This window comes from Hemiscyllium ocellatum, chromosome 13 (assembly GCF_020745735.1).
Source record: "Hemiscyllium ocellatum isolate sHemOce1 chromosome 13, sHemOce1.pat.X.cur, whole genome shotgun sequence".
Lineage (NCBI taxonomy): Eukaryota > Metazoa > Chordata > Chondrichthyes > Orectolobiformes > Hemiscylliidae > Hemiscyllium > Hemiscyllium ocellatum.
In genome coordinates this window covers 55,753,519-55,770,173 of record NC_083413.1, presented here as the reverse complement: position 1 = coordinate 55,770,173, position 16,655 = coordinate 55,753,519, and the positions used below count along the sequence as shown (strand labels likewise).

Genomic DNA, 16,655 nt, shown 5'->3' with positions numbered 1-16,655 from the left:
CCTACAGGAAAAGTTACAAACATTACTCAATTTACTTTTTTTTTTAATCTGTAGACATACTAGTAAAATTCCAATATGGCTACATCTTTCAAATCATCAGCTAGTCAATAACCAAAGTATTATCAAAACAAGAAATGATGAAAATAATAAAGCAGGTATGACAGCCTCTGGGGAGAAGCCAAGTCAAAATTCAAAGTCAATAACCTATCAGAACACAACCGGTCAAAATGATCCTGAACTTGAAACATGAAACTTCTCTCTGTAGAAAAGATGCCAGATCTGCATTTCCACAATTTTTCTTTCCCAGGTGTCCACACTATTTGGCTATTCAAAAAGTTGATCATGCTTACTCTTTTACTACCTTCGTTATTAGTAGTACCCGGAAACCTCCTTGTAGGTTTTTCTCATTTTTTCCACAAAGTAGCACTTCTGTTTTATAAACAGACAGGATTTGTTTAAAAAACCTATTTGTAAACTCTCAAAAATGTTTTGTGAAAATAACACAAGATTACTGTAAATAGTAGGCATTCTATGTAAACACAAAAGCTTTCAAATATAACACTGGCAACTTTTTAATATATTACTTGATTGGTACATACAACAAAAGAAAAGAACGGTAGTTGACAAAGAGCCCGTGATACAGTCCTCATCAAGTTAAATGTGGAATTCGTTTTAACCCTATTCCAAACTCTGAAATCTACAGCAGGTCGTATAAGTACCAGGTTAACAAGAAAATAGGTGAGCATCTGAATAGCGATTACTGGTTCAGTGGTTGATTTCAGCCAGAAGGATTAGACTTTAGGTCTACTCCAAGAACGACCTGTGAGCAGAGACTGGAAGTGCTGGCTCTGAATATTGAGTTGGTTGCTTTGTTCACAATGGAATGGAGCAGCCCACCCCTTATAAAAGCTTGATGGGCTCTTTAGTGTTAAATATAGTTTTTGATTTTACATGAATAAAAAGGCAATAGGGAAACCACCAAAGGAAACCTACTTGCCTCAAGTGACTCACGAGAAGAAGAAACATTGTATCCATTAGTTTTATACTTACAATTTGAACAGTTAAAAAATGCATCTTGGCCGGCTGAATCAGGTTATTGAATTTTTCCAAATATTGTAAATGACCCTGTCCTGTCATATATGCTCAAATCAGTATTTTTGGGGTCCCACTTGCCCCCATTATAGATGAACCTCCTCGTAACTGTTTGTGCAATAGAGAGAAGCTGAATAGGCTGGGCTGTTTTCCCTGGAGTGTCGGAGGCTGAGGGGTGACCTTAGAAAAGTTTATAAAAACATGAGGGGCATGGATACAGTAAATAGGTAAGGCCTCTTCCCTGCGCTTGTGTTTTGTTTGGTGGTTGGGGGGGGGTCCACAACTAGATGGCATAGGGTTAGGACGAGAGGGGAAAGATTTAAAAGGGACCTAAGGGGCAAACTTTTCATGAAGTGTGTGGTGTCAAATGAGCTGCCACAAAAAGTGGAGGCTGGTACTACTACAACATTTAATAGGCACCTGGATGGGTATGAACAAGATGGGTTTAGAGGGATATGAGCCAAATGCTGGCAAATGGGACGAGATCAGTTTAGGATATCTGGTTGGCGTGGACGAGTTGGACCAATAGAGTCAGAGATATACAGCATAAACAGACCTAGTACCCAAGATATGTATGTACAATATATAGTAGCCTTTAATTACAAAGGATCATAGATACAGTTTTCCACCATTTTTGAGGCAAGCGACTTGAACGTTGCCTAATACACAGTATTGCTTGTTTGCATGGGTCAAAAAAAGTAGTGACTGTAAAGAGGAAGCTCTCCTTTAATGACCAGTGTTATCACTGATCATTTATAATTCACTGAATACTTCTCCTTACTGAATAAACTGATGAAATCTATTATTTTTCAATGCTGGTGACAACCTCAAAATATGCCTTAATGTGCCAGTTTTGGTGTAGATGATCATATGTCAGCATGTCTGAAATAGATTAACGCTCACTTACCTATAGCCTGATGTCACCTGTAATAATTGCACTGCCTGACTTGGTGTCAATGTCCAAAGTGTCAAAAATAACAAACAGATATGCCACATCTAACCCAAACAGAGTTAGATTACTGGACAGAAGGGTTGTGCAGAGATGAGACATGAAACAAGTTTCTATTGGTTATTTTCACTGGACCCCATGAAAAGTTCTCTCAGCCACCTCCCTCCAATTGAGAACCCCTGATGTAACACATTAATACTACAATGGAACATCAGGCCACACAGAATAATTTCAAAGTTTATTTTTCTCTAAAACAGATTAGCCTGCACTCTAATGGACAACAGTGTAAGCAAGCTAATTTTATGTTTGTTTCAATTTTTGTCTAGCTTTTAAAGCATGTGTATGACGACAAGGAATGCTTCAAGGGAAAACCAACTAATTTACAAAAGAAATCACAACTACATGTTAATCCAGTCTACAATATTCCAAAATTTTTAAACACAAAATAGGAATCAGGTAATCATTTTCACATTTCCCCTTAGTGACTATTACCTTCGGTTTTAAATACAGTAACACTTGTTCATGCAACACTTGTGCTCTAAAGGGAGAAGGCACAGTATTTCCTACAATGAGCCACCTTACCAAGAGGGTAAGCATTTTTTCCTTCTCGAAACAAAATTGATCAATCAGCCAAATTTAGTGTACGAAACCTTCAAAGAACCAACAATCTTCCAGGCTCTTTTCTTTTTTAAAAAGAACTTGCATGGTCTGCATGCAAGCTTCTTGAAACACATCAAACTCTTTTTAAAGTGGCTCAGATGGTTCATGGCTACTTGTATCTAATTTTTAAAAAGTCCTTCCTAAAAGTATGAAACATATCAAGGGTGTTTTCACATTTGATTATTTCCTCTATACATACTTTTATCATTCCCCTTTAGCAGAAAGTATACACCAAAATTAGTCACAACTGAAATATTTTTAATCCGGAAAAATAACAGGAAAATAGGAAACAAATATTTATTAACAGCATTTACCCCATGAGGTACGGTGCTATAGTCTACACAGGAACTAACTAAAAACGTAGCTAAAATAAATCAGAAGCAGCCATCAATTAATAGATGCATGTGATTTGATTATCTTAGCCAACCTTATTGATCCAAGTTGATGAGCTCCACAACACTGTTGGTGTTTGAGATTCCCTGGACTTAAATTATGACAACTTTTCAATGTATATAAGCAGCAGAGCATGTATAGGTTTGCTTTATCCCTCTGCAAAATTTTTGCATGTGAGCAGCTTACTACCATTACATATTTCTTAATTTCTTTCCTGTATTCGTGATTTATATGGAAAGCAACTCACAGCACTTATTGATTTAATTGGTGCAATTGTTAAGTGAGGAACAATTCATAACTACAAATAAAGTACATAAGTAGTATAAACATTAAAAAATTATAATGGCCAAGGTGGAAGTAAAACAAGCAAATGGCATAAGCTGCAAGATTCAACCTAAATTGCCACAGATAAATTATACAATGCACTGCTGCTAAATTGGTTAAATTCTCCAGTGTATGTTAATTATTAATAAAAACAAACTCATTTTGGTGTTTTTCTGGATTTATTCATTAGCCACTTGAAGGCAATCAAGTTTGCATGCGTTCACATACAACATCACGCCCATACACTACTCTCTTCCACACATCACTCCATGACTAGGAGTTTATTTTTTATGAGTGAATACAGAGCCCAAGATTTCAAGTAATGAACCTGGCTCCAACAGCACTGAGTCCAGACATTCATACAGTGGGTCCATTCACACAGTGCTTCATAGCAAGGCCTTGACTCGGTCTTCTGACTTGTCGATGTCCCTTTCTTGGTTGATGAAGCTTTGTAGTTATCTTAACTGCTTCATTCCTCTAATTATTCTAGATAACTGAATTTGATCTTGGTTTAGTTACTTCGTGGACATTGACCTTTCTTTGACTCTTAGCCCCTTTCTTTAAAACAACCGAAATTGCATTCACTGTGAAATTTTTTAACATTTTACCACTCTCACGCGCACTCGCACCCACTCGCCAGCTTGACTTCATTTGGGCTTTTCTCGGACACCAAACGCAATCTGCAAAACAGCTCTCCGATTTAATGCAGCAGTGGATCCCACATGAGCCAAGCATGATCGATCAAACCTTCCTTTAGTGCTGCATTATTTCACTTGCTCCAGGAATTATGCCTTTCTAGAATTGGAAGCCTTCTGCTGGAACATTGGTGGATGAGTTGAACCCAAATGTCCCACCCTGAATTGCTTCTGGAACCAAGGCAGGATCTTCATCAATCTTAAAAGAAAAAGGGAATTATCAAACAAGGCCAAACGTAGCAGTCACAATTTTTTACATTACGTCAACAGTTAATATCATAAAACAAGATGGGACAAACACAAAAATGCAAAAGGTTTGAAATGACAGAATTCAACTATAAATATTCTGCACCAAAGTTGCCATTGGGATAGATAGGAGGAACATGATCTAACTAAAATTAAGGTAAAATTAAATGAGAAATAGAGGAACCAATAAGGAGGGACAGAGGTCTTTGATACAGCGAAAGGGTTTCCATTACACATTTCCAGACAATATTATCTAAGAGTGGTTAGACACTTGCAAAACGATTCGAGAGGAATTGACACTATAAAGACAACACTAGATAATGGAGAGGTCCCAGTAGACGATAAACAATGTAATAGGGCAGATACATATTCCAAGTGACAAAACAGAAACATAAGCATAGACTATTATTTTGAGTACATTTTATTACAGAATGCAAATGAATGATTCAGAATAGAATAAGGCCTCTTTGCCAGCCATTTGAAAGAGCTATTCAATTAGTTTCATGCCCCTGCTCTACCCCTCCATCCTACAATTTTGTTTCCTTGAAGTATATCAAATTACCACTGAATCGGTCCATCTATCATTTTTGGCAATACAGCTATAACCATTCACTATATTTAAAAATAAAAACTCTCATTTTGCCTTTAATCTTTTACCCATCAGTGCTGGACGTACTGACTTTGTCCAGTCAACAGAGAATCAGCATAACTGTTGCACTGCCTTTATTAATAAGCCAAAGGTCCCATATGATTTCATAACAGATTTCTCAACCTGTCCGGTCACCAACGATTTATTTACATGTCCCCAATGTTATTGTACCCCACTTAATATTGTATCATTTGGTTTGTACTGCTAAACCTCTTTCTTCTGATCAAATGTACCATTTCCCTACATAAAACAAATCTGCCATGCATCGAAAACTTCACGAGGGAATGGAAACGACAGGGTCAGCTGCACAAAGGCAATCTTGAGCTCTGTTGGGCTGAAATCTAAACAATATTTCCTAGCACAATCTAGAACAATGTTGAAGGTTTTTCAGCATGGAGGGGGGGACTTCTCAATTAATCTCACTGTAGGAAAATACCTAGAATTTGACATTTTACAAACAAAATCTGTAATTTGATACAAGCATGGAATGAGGGATTTGACTCATTTCTGGATTGCTATTGCCTACCAGTAACGACAAAAGCAGAGCATGGCATGGTTAGCACTCTGGGTATAGGGCGGTCCCATTGTGGGAACTGGCAGATGTCTGTAAATATTATGTTGTATTTTTAAAGTTGCTTGTGTAAATCTCTGTGTGCATGTTTCACACATAAATAGCATGCATAATCAGGTGACATTTTTTAAAGGAATATAATCTTAATGCAGGATCTTAAGGGAGATTTTGTCAATAAAGCTTTTTAAATGATTTGCTGGGTTAACATTTCAAAAGTTTTTTGTTGCAGTCTGTTAAGATAGGGCTTTCAATTCTAAAATGCTTACATGCTGCCTTTCTGTATACATTTATAATGATAAAGCTCAACATTATAAATGCTGACCAAAAACATGATCAAAACATTCAATAACATCAGCAAGATTTGTGGACAAGCTACAGCATATATTCTATATTTTAATATTTTAAATTCCTTGATTGGTGGCTAGACTAGCATCTATTGCCCTTCCCTAATTGCATTTGAAAAAGGCAGTGGAGTACATGTGCCCCTTGTACTTACATCATCTGATGAGAAATACTGGTCAATGATCTCATAAGCCAATTTATAGATGTCCTCGTTTTCATGGTGTTGCAACTGTTCAATCTTTTCCAATCCTAAAGAGGATTTGGACAATATTAGCTGCATATTTATACCCAATAATTCTGACACATTGTAAAGTATTTTGTATCTAACAACAGAATCAATTCAACTATCCACTCTCCCAGTAAAGATCAACACTTAGAATTTGTATTCATAAACGTCAGAGGCACGCAACTTGCACTGAACAATCACAGGCTGTACTCTAATTCAGAGGTCATTAGTATCTCCTGAATGCACCAATTTTGACTAAATAATTAAATCACAACTAACTCAGGAAAAACAAAAAGCAAGATTGTCTTTTTATATTAAATGTAGTACTACAAGTTGACAATGGTTACTAGCCGTAGTTCACAAGTGCTTTCACACAGGTTTTCCCCACTGTACTTCGGCTAGAAACCGCACACATTAGTAAGTCAATGATGTGTGTGCTGCCTCAGCCAAGTTCAGACGGTTGACTAAAGTATACCTGAGCTGAAAATGTGTTGCTGGAAATGCGCAGCAGGTCAGGCAGCATCCAAGGAACAGGAGAATTGACGTTTCAGGCATAAGCCCTTCTTTAGGAATTTTGCCCAAAATGTCGATTCTCCTGTTCCTTGGATGCTGCCTGACCTGCTGTGCATTTCCAGCAACACGTTTTCTGCTCTGATCTCCAGCATCTGCAGTCCTCACTTTCTCCTTAAAGTATACCTGAAAATACTCCTGTGCTGTGAACCAACCATTGAGGCACAGGGACACCCATGCATAATATTACAAAAGATGACAGGCATTGACACATGACAACTGAGAGACAGTTGTCAATATCTGGAGATCTCTGGAAGTTGACTACTGGACAGGCATTGCAAGAGACAAAAAGAAATAAAAGGCCCAGCAAAAAAAGGTGACCAGTCCTGCATTTTCTCAAGCCAAGGTCTTAATCTGCAGCGAATGCAGCAGTGAGTGGCTGCCTTGCCAGAATCTGTCCTAAGTCATCGGATAAGGCTGGACAACAGTTAACTATCAGGCACAAACTGAGAGTTCCAACATGCAATGCAGAAAAAAAAACACATTTTCATTTAACATTCTAATACTTCACTTTTTTTGGGATAAGAATTTAAACTGAGAGTTGCCCATCCTCTCGGGGACATTAAAATTTCATAGTACTTTATGAACAGAAGATTCTGGTAGTGAAGTGAGCATTGATTCATTAAACACTGGTAAAATATCTGCTTTTTATGAAAGATTGCTTGCTTGGCAATTGACTGTCATGTTTCCATATATACGATGCAGCACCTTTAAAAAAATAGTAATTTGGCTGAAATGCACTTTGACATGCCAAGCCTGCAAAAGACACCATATAAATACGTATTTTCTTTTAATTATCACATCCCTGTAGCCCACGACTCGTTTACTGCATGTGTCATGGACCTAAGTTTTATTTTAAACTTTGAATCAGTTCTATTTGTTCCTTCCTGTTAATTTAGATATCTTAGGCCTCAAATGTCAAATCTCTCTCCCACTCTCTCAATGTCTAGGATACAATGGATGAATAAAGCTACACTGGCTAGAACTTGCTTCAGGAACGAGACCAAAAGTTGTCATTTATATATAAGACAAAAGTGAAGACTACAGATGCTGGAGATCAGAGTCTAGAGTGTGGTGCTGGAGAAGCACAGCACGTCAGGCAGCATCCGAGAAGCAAGAAAATCAATGTTTTGGCCAAAAGCCCTTCATCAGAAACGTTTTCGTCAGAATTCCTAATGAAGGGCTTTTGGCGGAAATGTCAATTTTCTTGCTCCCCGGATGTTGCTTGACCTGCTGTGCTCTTCCAGCACCACTCTCTTGATTTACATATCACAAGACTAGAGGTGAAGGGCAATGCTAATGATTGCAATGCATGGTGCTGCTGCATAGTCATATCATCAGAGTTATACAGCACAGAAACAAACCCTTTGGTCCAACTCGACCAAGCCGAAGAGATATCCTAAACTAATCTAGTCCCATTTGCCAGCATGTGACCCATATCACTCTAAATCCTTCCTATTCATATACCCATCCAGATGCCTTTTAAATGGTGTAATTGTACCAGCCACCACCATCTTGAGGATGTTACTTAACCCATCCAATACCACTTGCACAACCTTCACGGTTAGCAGATTACAGAATGGAGGGACTACTTTTTGTTGGATCAGGTATGTAACCTAAACAAATTTTTTAACTGTCAGTTCCACATCGTTTTTGCCTTTTACAAAACAGTAATGAGAAAACATTTATACGAAACAATATTCACAAATTGGAACCTAAAGTTACAAATTAAAAAACTTTATTCTACAACAGTTTAAATTAACTTGATGTGGCTTGAAAATGTCTGCTGTTTTTCCTAAATGTACAAGTTCTTGTGTATCTGCTCTTTCCTGCCATTAATGGTTAGGTTACTTATTGCTCAAGCAGGCTTCATTGCAGATACACACCGCTCTCTGCTTGACAAAGTTGCCCCTTAGATCTCTTAAATCTTTCTTTCGTGTTAAACCTATGCCCTATAATTTTAGACTCGCCCTGCACTTGCGGAAAAGACGTTGGTTGCTATTCCATCTATGCCCCTCATGATTTTACAAATCTATCAGGTCATGCCTCATTCTCTGACATTCCAGGGAAAATAGCTGCAGCATTTCCCTATTGCTCAAACCTTCCAACCCTGGTAACATTCTTATAAATTTTTTTTTAACCCTTTCAAGTATCACAACACCCTTCCTGTAGCAGGGAGACCAGAATTGCACACAGAATTCCAACAGTGGCTGAACCAATATCTGATACAGCTGCAACATAGGTCCTAACTCTAATATCCAATGCAGTCACCAATAAAAACAAGCTTACCAAATGCCTTTTTCACTATCCTACCTACTTGCGACTTCATTTTCAAAGAACTATGAACCTGCCCTCCAAGCTCTCTTTGTTCAGCAACACTCCCCAGGACCTTATCACTAAATTCAACAAACTATTTAGTTAGAGAAGGATTAAATCCCTGAAAAAAAACCAAGACAGTTAATATAGCCACAGCTGGTCAGAGACTGAGAAGTATATCGCCATCAATAATACAACACTATTGCAGGAATAAAATGCTCATTATAATTAAGTATATCACAGCACAATGCTCAAAAACTACTTATTCATTTTCAAATTAAAACTAGGATGGGCAGAGAGACAAGAGTACAAAGCTTTGAAATTATTATTAATTTTGCAGTTAAATCAGTTGGCCTCTAAGGCCAAATATACGGACAAAATTCTTCAACCCAGGAGTGCACCTACTCAAAATTCTCAGATTTTTTCCCCACACACAATCCCAAAGACTTGGGTAACTGAAAATAAACTCTACATAGGAAAGTCTGAATAAAGTATTAATCAAAGCTGCAACATGAACTTAATGTTTAGTCAAGAGTCAAAATCTCTACAAGTACTGCAATATAGAGGATTAAGATAATTTCATTCTTACCACCACATTCTTCAATCAGAGTAGCTATTGTTTCTGCTTCATCATCTGCCATTTTGAGGATGTTACTTAACCCATCCAATACCACTTGCACAACCTGCGAGTCTTTCACGGTTAGCAGATTACAGAATGGAGGGACTACTTTTTGTTGGATCAAGTATGCAACCTAAAGAAATTTTGTAACTGTCAGTTCCACATCGTTTTTGCCTTTTACAAAACAGTAAATGAGAAAACATTTATACAAAACAATATTCACAAATTGGAACCCAAAGTTACAAATTAAAAAACTTTATTCTACCAACAGTTTTAATTAACATGATGTGGCTTGAAAATCTCAGCTGTTTTTCCTAAATGTACAAGTTCTTGTGTACCTGCTCTTTCCTGCCACTAATGGTTAGGTTACTTATTGCCCAAGCAGCTTCTTTCTGAGTACCAAAATCACCCTAGGGAGGAAGAAAACGTTCAGTCAGTTTTGGCTTACTTAACACAAAAAAGTATTAAGAATCTTGAGAGACTGTTTTACCATGTATGGACCCAGGAATATTCTTTTCCACACAAACTCCAAGAAGTCCAGATTACTATGTTTAACACAGCACTTTTCTCATGAAATTTGTTTTTGCATTTATTTTGCGAATTTTCCACTTTGAATATGATTTAAAATATGAAAAGATTCTGGCATTCTCCCTTTATGTTGAATTTAATACTTACTTAAAAAATTCAAAAATAAACTTTAAAACATTTTGCTGCAAAAATTAAGTTTAATTGCCCACCTTATCTAAGAGGTGTATAATCATTGGAACAAGGTTTGCATCAATCACTGCTTGCACCTGCTGTTGGTTTCCAGCTGTGATATTGGATAGGAACCACACAGCCTCCTGTACAATTAACAAACAGAAAGGAGGTCAAGAAAAAGCACGAGTGCATTGACTATTTACAAGTAACATTTGCCTTTGAGTTCTCATTTTCAGGTTTATGGACTGTAAGAATCAGGCACTTAAGTTACTAATATTAGCAGATTCACTATTGAAAGTATCTTTGTAGAGTATATACAAGCTACGAAACCAATGTTCCAGAACAATGTTGATTATAAAAGTTCAAGATCCTACTTGGATATATATTTTTAAATGCTAATTCTTGTTGGATCAGCTGACAGGGTCACACAAATGCCACCCTGTTGGAGAATTCTGGCATAACCGAGCTGGCAAAATGGACTGTGTGAGGCTCTAATCATCAGCAAAATCACACAAAGGCCCCTTAAAATTAACTGTGATTGCCATCAGATGCACTTCAGTTTCAGCACTGATGTTAACGAATGAAATCAGATCCATATTGCCAGTCATACATATATACATACATACACACACACACACACACAACCTCGTAACCTCCCACCCCCCCACCACCATCTTCCCCCGACCCACTGCCCCCTCCCTCCACTGTAAGACATTGAGCTTTTGAAATTCTTACTTCTTATATTGGTTACCATTAAATATTTCTAACTTCTTGCAGATTTTCAAATATTGCTTACCATTGACAAATAACCACCTTAAAAATACCCCAACTCTTCCAGACACACAAAGCCAATAATCTCCATTTCATCATTTCCAACGGAATAGTGTGAACGTTAGCCACTCAATTATTAGGAACAAAGCAACTGTAGATGTGCAAAACAGGAAGAAGGGATTTGTCAAGCAGAAAAGAATCCTTAAGTATCTTACCTTATTGATCTTCTCTTTAGGATGTGTCAGCAATCCTGGGAAATGAGAAAGAGCCTCGCAGTTCAGGACTACTTGCGTTTGCTCATCAGTACCAGTTACAATATTTCCCACGGCTCGCAAAGCTGCAGTCTGGGCAAACATCAGTATTTTGTTAAACCACAAATGCACATCGAAATTATTTTTATCCAACTTCCATCCAATGCCCAAACCTGAGCATTTACAAAATACTTATTACTGGGCAAGCTAAATCAAACGTATATATTCACAAAAATAGCACACATTCATTGAAACCAATAATATTTTGTTAAATTAATTCTAATGGCCATCATTTTGCAATGTTTGATAAATAGAATCATTTAAAATTATTGGTACGTAGTTCACTTCATTGCACCACTGTCAACAGCGACCCAAATTTACAATCATGAATCTTGACAGTCACACTGATGTCAGTTACATTTTGCAAGACTAAACTCAGACAATGACTTTTCTGTTCAGAATGTTGTCAGAAACACTGGCTAGCATGTTCTAATCAAATTGCTCAATGACATTACAATACAGCTCTGGAGAAGGTGAGATTTTATTATGCTCTGTAGTATAGGAGAAAGTGAGGACTGCAGATGTTGGAGTACTATACCTGAGTTTAAGATAAAATGGAGGTCAGAGTTAGAATTCTGCTTAGAGAGAGCTGGGTTACATGGATGGTGGTTGGAGGGCGACGATGGAAAAGGAGAGGAGGCGGGGGGGATGGCGACAACAGAGAAGGGGAGGGGGAGACCAGGCAGGAACTAAATCTACTGCAAACTCCAGGCTATGAGACAAGACTCAACCGCACACATCCTCTCCAAAGCATAATAGAAATAATGCTCAAAAACTGAAATCAACTTATTATTCCACATGGTTGGGTGCTCATCTTTAAACTTCTGATAAATAATGTTGCAAATACATAAATCTAAGATTTCATTTAAAATAAAATGCTGAGAGAAAAAAATTCACAGCTCAGATAATTATATTCTTACCTGGACTTTAACTTCCTGATGGCTGAGTAGGGGCACCAAATGAGGAACTATCCCTGAATCGATAACCATCTGAATCTGCTCATTTCCAGCATCTGTTAGATAGGACAGGGCCCAAACAGTGTCCACTAAAATCTGAAATTCACAACAACAAACATTTAGCATAAGCACCGTGAAAACAACCATTAAGAATCCTTCACTTTTAAATTCTGTGGGATGTGGAAAATGGAGTGTGACAGAAGGCTAGTAAATTATTCCTTAGGCACAAGAAATGTTTTATTCACTGCACACCAGGTAAATGCATCACCAATTTACAAAAGAAAATGCAGCCATCTATAAAGTATTGAAACTTTTATTTGTTTGCAAGTATTCTGTTTACACCAGTCATGTTCCCAGTTATGGTTTAGTAACAGTTCAATTCCAATTCCAATTTCATCTTCAAATTATAAATTAGTATCAGTTTATGGAAAAATTGAACTCTAATCAATTTTTAACAAGTAAATTTTGAAATCACATTACCCTATTTTTAAAAATGGAGTTAAAAAAGATTAATACTTGTCCAGATAGATCATAAGAGTGAAGACAGTGGCAGGGAATAAAGCCAAGCACATAAGTTGGGAAGGGTGTCAAAAAAAAGATGCATTTTTCTTGCCTTATACTGCAAAGGTTTCTTTTTTAAAGATATTTCTTACGTTTGACTACAAATGAAGAAAACTGACCCCAAAGAAAATGGATCTTAATCAGAGCAGTGTCAGGCAGAGGGACAGACTTGGCGATAAATTAGAAAAGGTTAAAAGGGTGCAGCAAGTATCTGCAGGAAAAATGCGAGAACAATTCAAGTACTGTGTGTCTATTGAAGAGAATTTTTGTTTTTAATTCCTTCACAAAATGAGTATCTATTGCCCAGGAACTATTGCCCATCCCTAACTGGAGTCAACCACATTGGTTGTGGATCTGGAGTCACATGTAGGCCAGACCAGACAAGAATGGCAGTTTCTTTCCTGATGGACTTTAGTGAACCAGATAGGTTTGCTAACAATTGAAAATAAATTCATACTCACTACTACAATCCTAATTCCAGATTTTTACTGAATTCAAATTCTACCAGCTGCGGTGGCAGAATTCAAACCATGAACGAGGACATTACCTGGTTCTCTGGATTAATAATCTAGCAATTATATCTAAGGTCATCATCTTCCCTGATGCAAACAAAGTGATAGTAGGGAAACCATTCGGAGACAAATGGACACAGATTGCAATGGGAATAATGGATGGGGAAAAACAAGTATGAGCAATTGGGATGAGAACAGAGCAATCCAATAGCAAATTTTGGTAATTTCCAACTGCTGCTTTTTTATCACCTGCTTCTTACAAACCAACATCTGCCACCCAAAAAGATAAAGAAATAGAGGAATAATGATAAAGCGACACAGGATGTAAGAGAAATGAAGGCCTTCATTCCTGATGAAGGGCTTTTGCCCGAAACGTCAATTTCCTGCTCCTCAGATGCTGCCTGACCTGCTGTGCTTTTCCAGCATCACTCTAACCTAGACTCTGATCTTCAGCACCTGCAGTCCTCACTTTTACATAGTACATGCAATATCATAGGACACTGTCGAGTTGAATATTAAAAATTCAAGTATACTCCAAATATTCAATATTTGCTATGGTCTTTCAATTTGTATCTGGAAAATTTGAGTTAGTGATGAAAATGCTTTTATTAACTTTCATAAGAATTACAAAATAGACCAGTTAGCTTTACAACAATACTTAAACGCTCAAATGAGCAACATTCATTCACCCAGACCCTAAAAACCTGAATCACTTTACATCATCCATCAAACTTATTAAATGCATCATGGTCTGTACAGTATTCACTGGATTTCATAAACAATTCTCAAAAACTTCTGTGAAATGTACAATTAATCTCAGCATTATAGTTGGGTCAATTCATTGCCTCACTCCTTCAACATTTTAAACACCTCAGTAAAATTATTCCTCAACTCTCTTCCAAAGGAAAAAAGTAACGTCTCAAGTCCTTTATCACACAAAGCCACAGCTAAGTTAATCAGCATCGTCTTCTATGAGTTTGCACCCACCTTTTGGGTGAGCATCACAACTTGTCAACAACATTTAATTTTGGTCTTGGTAACATTTTATACAAGTCACACCATCAAGTTTTTAAGTTGTGCACTACATGCAGCAAGTGTATACTTTTCATTTTAAGGAATTGAGGAACAGATAGAATGCTTACAGTAATGCTTTTCAATGTTGTAGATGTCCTAGACCTTGGAATTACAAAAAAACTGCTGGAGAAACTCAGCAAGAGTGTCTGCATCTGTGAAAAGAAAGCAAATTAACGTTTCAGGTCCAGTAACCCCTCTTCAGATGGTTTGAAGTGTCAATGGACCCAAAACATTAACTCTGCTTCCTTCTCACAGGTACTGCCAGATCTGCTGTGTTTCTCGAAAATTTCTAATTTTGCTTTTAATCTCCAGTGTTTACAGTTCTTTTGGGTTTTTTATGTTTAATCTCTTAAAATATCCCCTGCTCTTTTGCAGCATTAACCCTTGCTCCAAACATTTGCTTTATCTTTTCTGCCAAAAGATAGCACACATTCACCCAAACTGCCACTTTGCTGCTCATTAATATTCGCTTACAGCTTATTTTGGTCCTAAAAATTATTAATTACTATCAACAAATTAGGGCACCAACTCCCTTTCATTATGTTAAAAGCATTGATGTACACTGATCATGAAAGATTCTAAAACAGAATCCAAAAGGGCATCACTCCAGATTTCCAACCATTTCTTCCTTTATAATGAGTTTGTAATCCCACTTCCCTTTGGTTTTAAAACCATGCATTTTCTCCAATAATCTGAGGTATGGTACTTTGGAAAGGTTCCTGAAGTCACGTGAACAACATTCACCAAACTTCATCCATCTCCTCCAGTTATTAATGACGTGAAAGACCTCTATCAAGTTTGTTAAGCATCATCTTACTATCCAAAATCCATTTTACTTGCAATCATTTTCTTAATATCCAATTACTCGTTAAACATCTTTATAATAAAAAAAAGCAAAAGTTTTGACTACTATCAAAAGTGAACCTAGATTAACTTTTTAAAAATTTCAGTTTCTTCACAATCTTTACTTGTACTTTAATTCACTAAGAAATGCTACAGTGTGGCCCGCTGGTTGAACATAAATTGGCAAAGAATAGATTATCTGCTTAGTCAAAAGGTTTCTTCTAAATATTTGGTATGTACAATATACAAAAGAGAAAAAAAATGCAGATAATCGTTCAAGATGTAAAGACTTTTTAAATCGAAGTTCGAACTACATGAATACATCCAATGTGTTACCCAGTGGCAGTAAGTGCACTATTTAAACGTTGTACAAATCTTTCAAATTTTGATTTGTACAACAATTTGAATTTTATTTCAGCACTTATTGATGGGAAAGTTGTTTCAAACAAAACAAAATAATATCAATTAACTCAATATTAAGACAGATGACTGAAGTACACAAAAGCATATTGCTATCACGGGCTGTAAACATGAGGAGATAAGTCAGATGGTGGAAGGATTTAAGTACCAATGTGATGTCAAGGCAGTTGCAGATGGCCACAAAAGATGAACGTGGGTTGGGATACAAAGGAAGTTTGATCGTAAGACTGAGAGCGTGATGCTGCTAGAGAACTGAAGGAGATCTAAAGGGAATGCACTTTCAGTCTTCCTAAATATAGCAAACTACTCCCACTATTAAGATGCAGCATGCTTGCTGACTTCATAATACTTACATTAACATCTGTGTGGTGGATGAGCACACATAACGCTGGAAGAATCTAGGAAAGATTTTTTTTAAAAAGAGTATGGTCAATGTCAATTTAAGTTTTCAACAATTCAGCCGTAAGTTATTTTTAGAATTGCAAAACAAATCGACAAACCTCAATTTACTTACCTCCTGAATTGTTTCCATTGGTGGGGGAGGGTCTTTATGACGGCAGAGATTAACCATTACCCATGTGACATTACGAAGAAAGGTAATAGGTATAGATGGACTAATGAAAGAAAGTAGGGGCTTCACAACTCCCAGACTAATTACATAATCTCTGCATTGAGGGCCATCCCCTAATTTTAAACAATTAAGAAAAATAATTCAGTTTCATTACACAAAGCACAATACACAAAATGTCAATTCACATGCAAGTGACATCATTTAAAACCTAAAACACAGACTACACCTTTCCCATCTACAGGACATCTCAAAGAACTTCACAGTAAACCCAGTATTTTTTGTTAT

At 37.0% G+C, this 16,655-nt stretch overlaps 1 protein-coding gene across 2 annotated transcripts in view; it reads right to left on the bottom strand.

Annotated features, from left to right (window-relative positions):
- Window positions 1–2,267: 2,267 nt before the first annotated feature.
- Window positions 2,268–16,655, bottom strand: part of kpna4 (karyopherin alpha 4 (importin alpha 3)) — a 31,876-nt gene continuing 17,488 nt past the window's right edge. For both annotated transcript variants that reach the window (XM_060834849.1, XM_060834850.1), the window contains exons 9-17: window positions 16,314–16,483; window positions 16,153–16,197; window positions 12,354–12,485; window positions 11,338–11,466; window positions 10,390–10,494; window positions 9,991–10,062; window positions 9,623–9,785; window positions 6,076–6,170; window positions 2,268–4,312 (exon numbers count right to left, since the gene is read on the bottom strand). In XM_060834849.1, coding sequence (XP_060690832.1) covers window positions 4,214–4,312; window positions 6,076–6,170; window positions 9,623–9,785; window positions 9,991–10,062; window positions 10,390–10,494; window positions 11,338–11,466; window positions 12,354–12,485; window positions 16,153–16,197; window positions 16,314–16,483 — 1,010 coding nt within the window. In that variant the 3' untranslated portion in view covers window positions 2,268–4,213. The remainder of the gene's footprint in view (window positions 4,313–6,075; window positions 6,171–9,622; window positions 9,786–9,990; window positions 10,063–10,389; window positions 10,495–11,337; window positions 11,467–12,353; window positions 12,486–16,152; window positions 16,198–16,313; window positions 16,484–16,655) is intronic.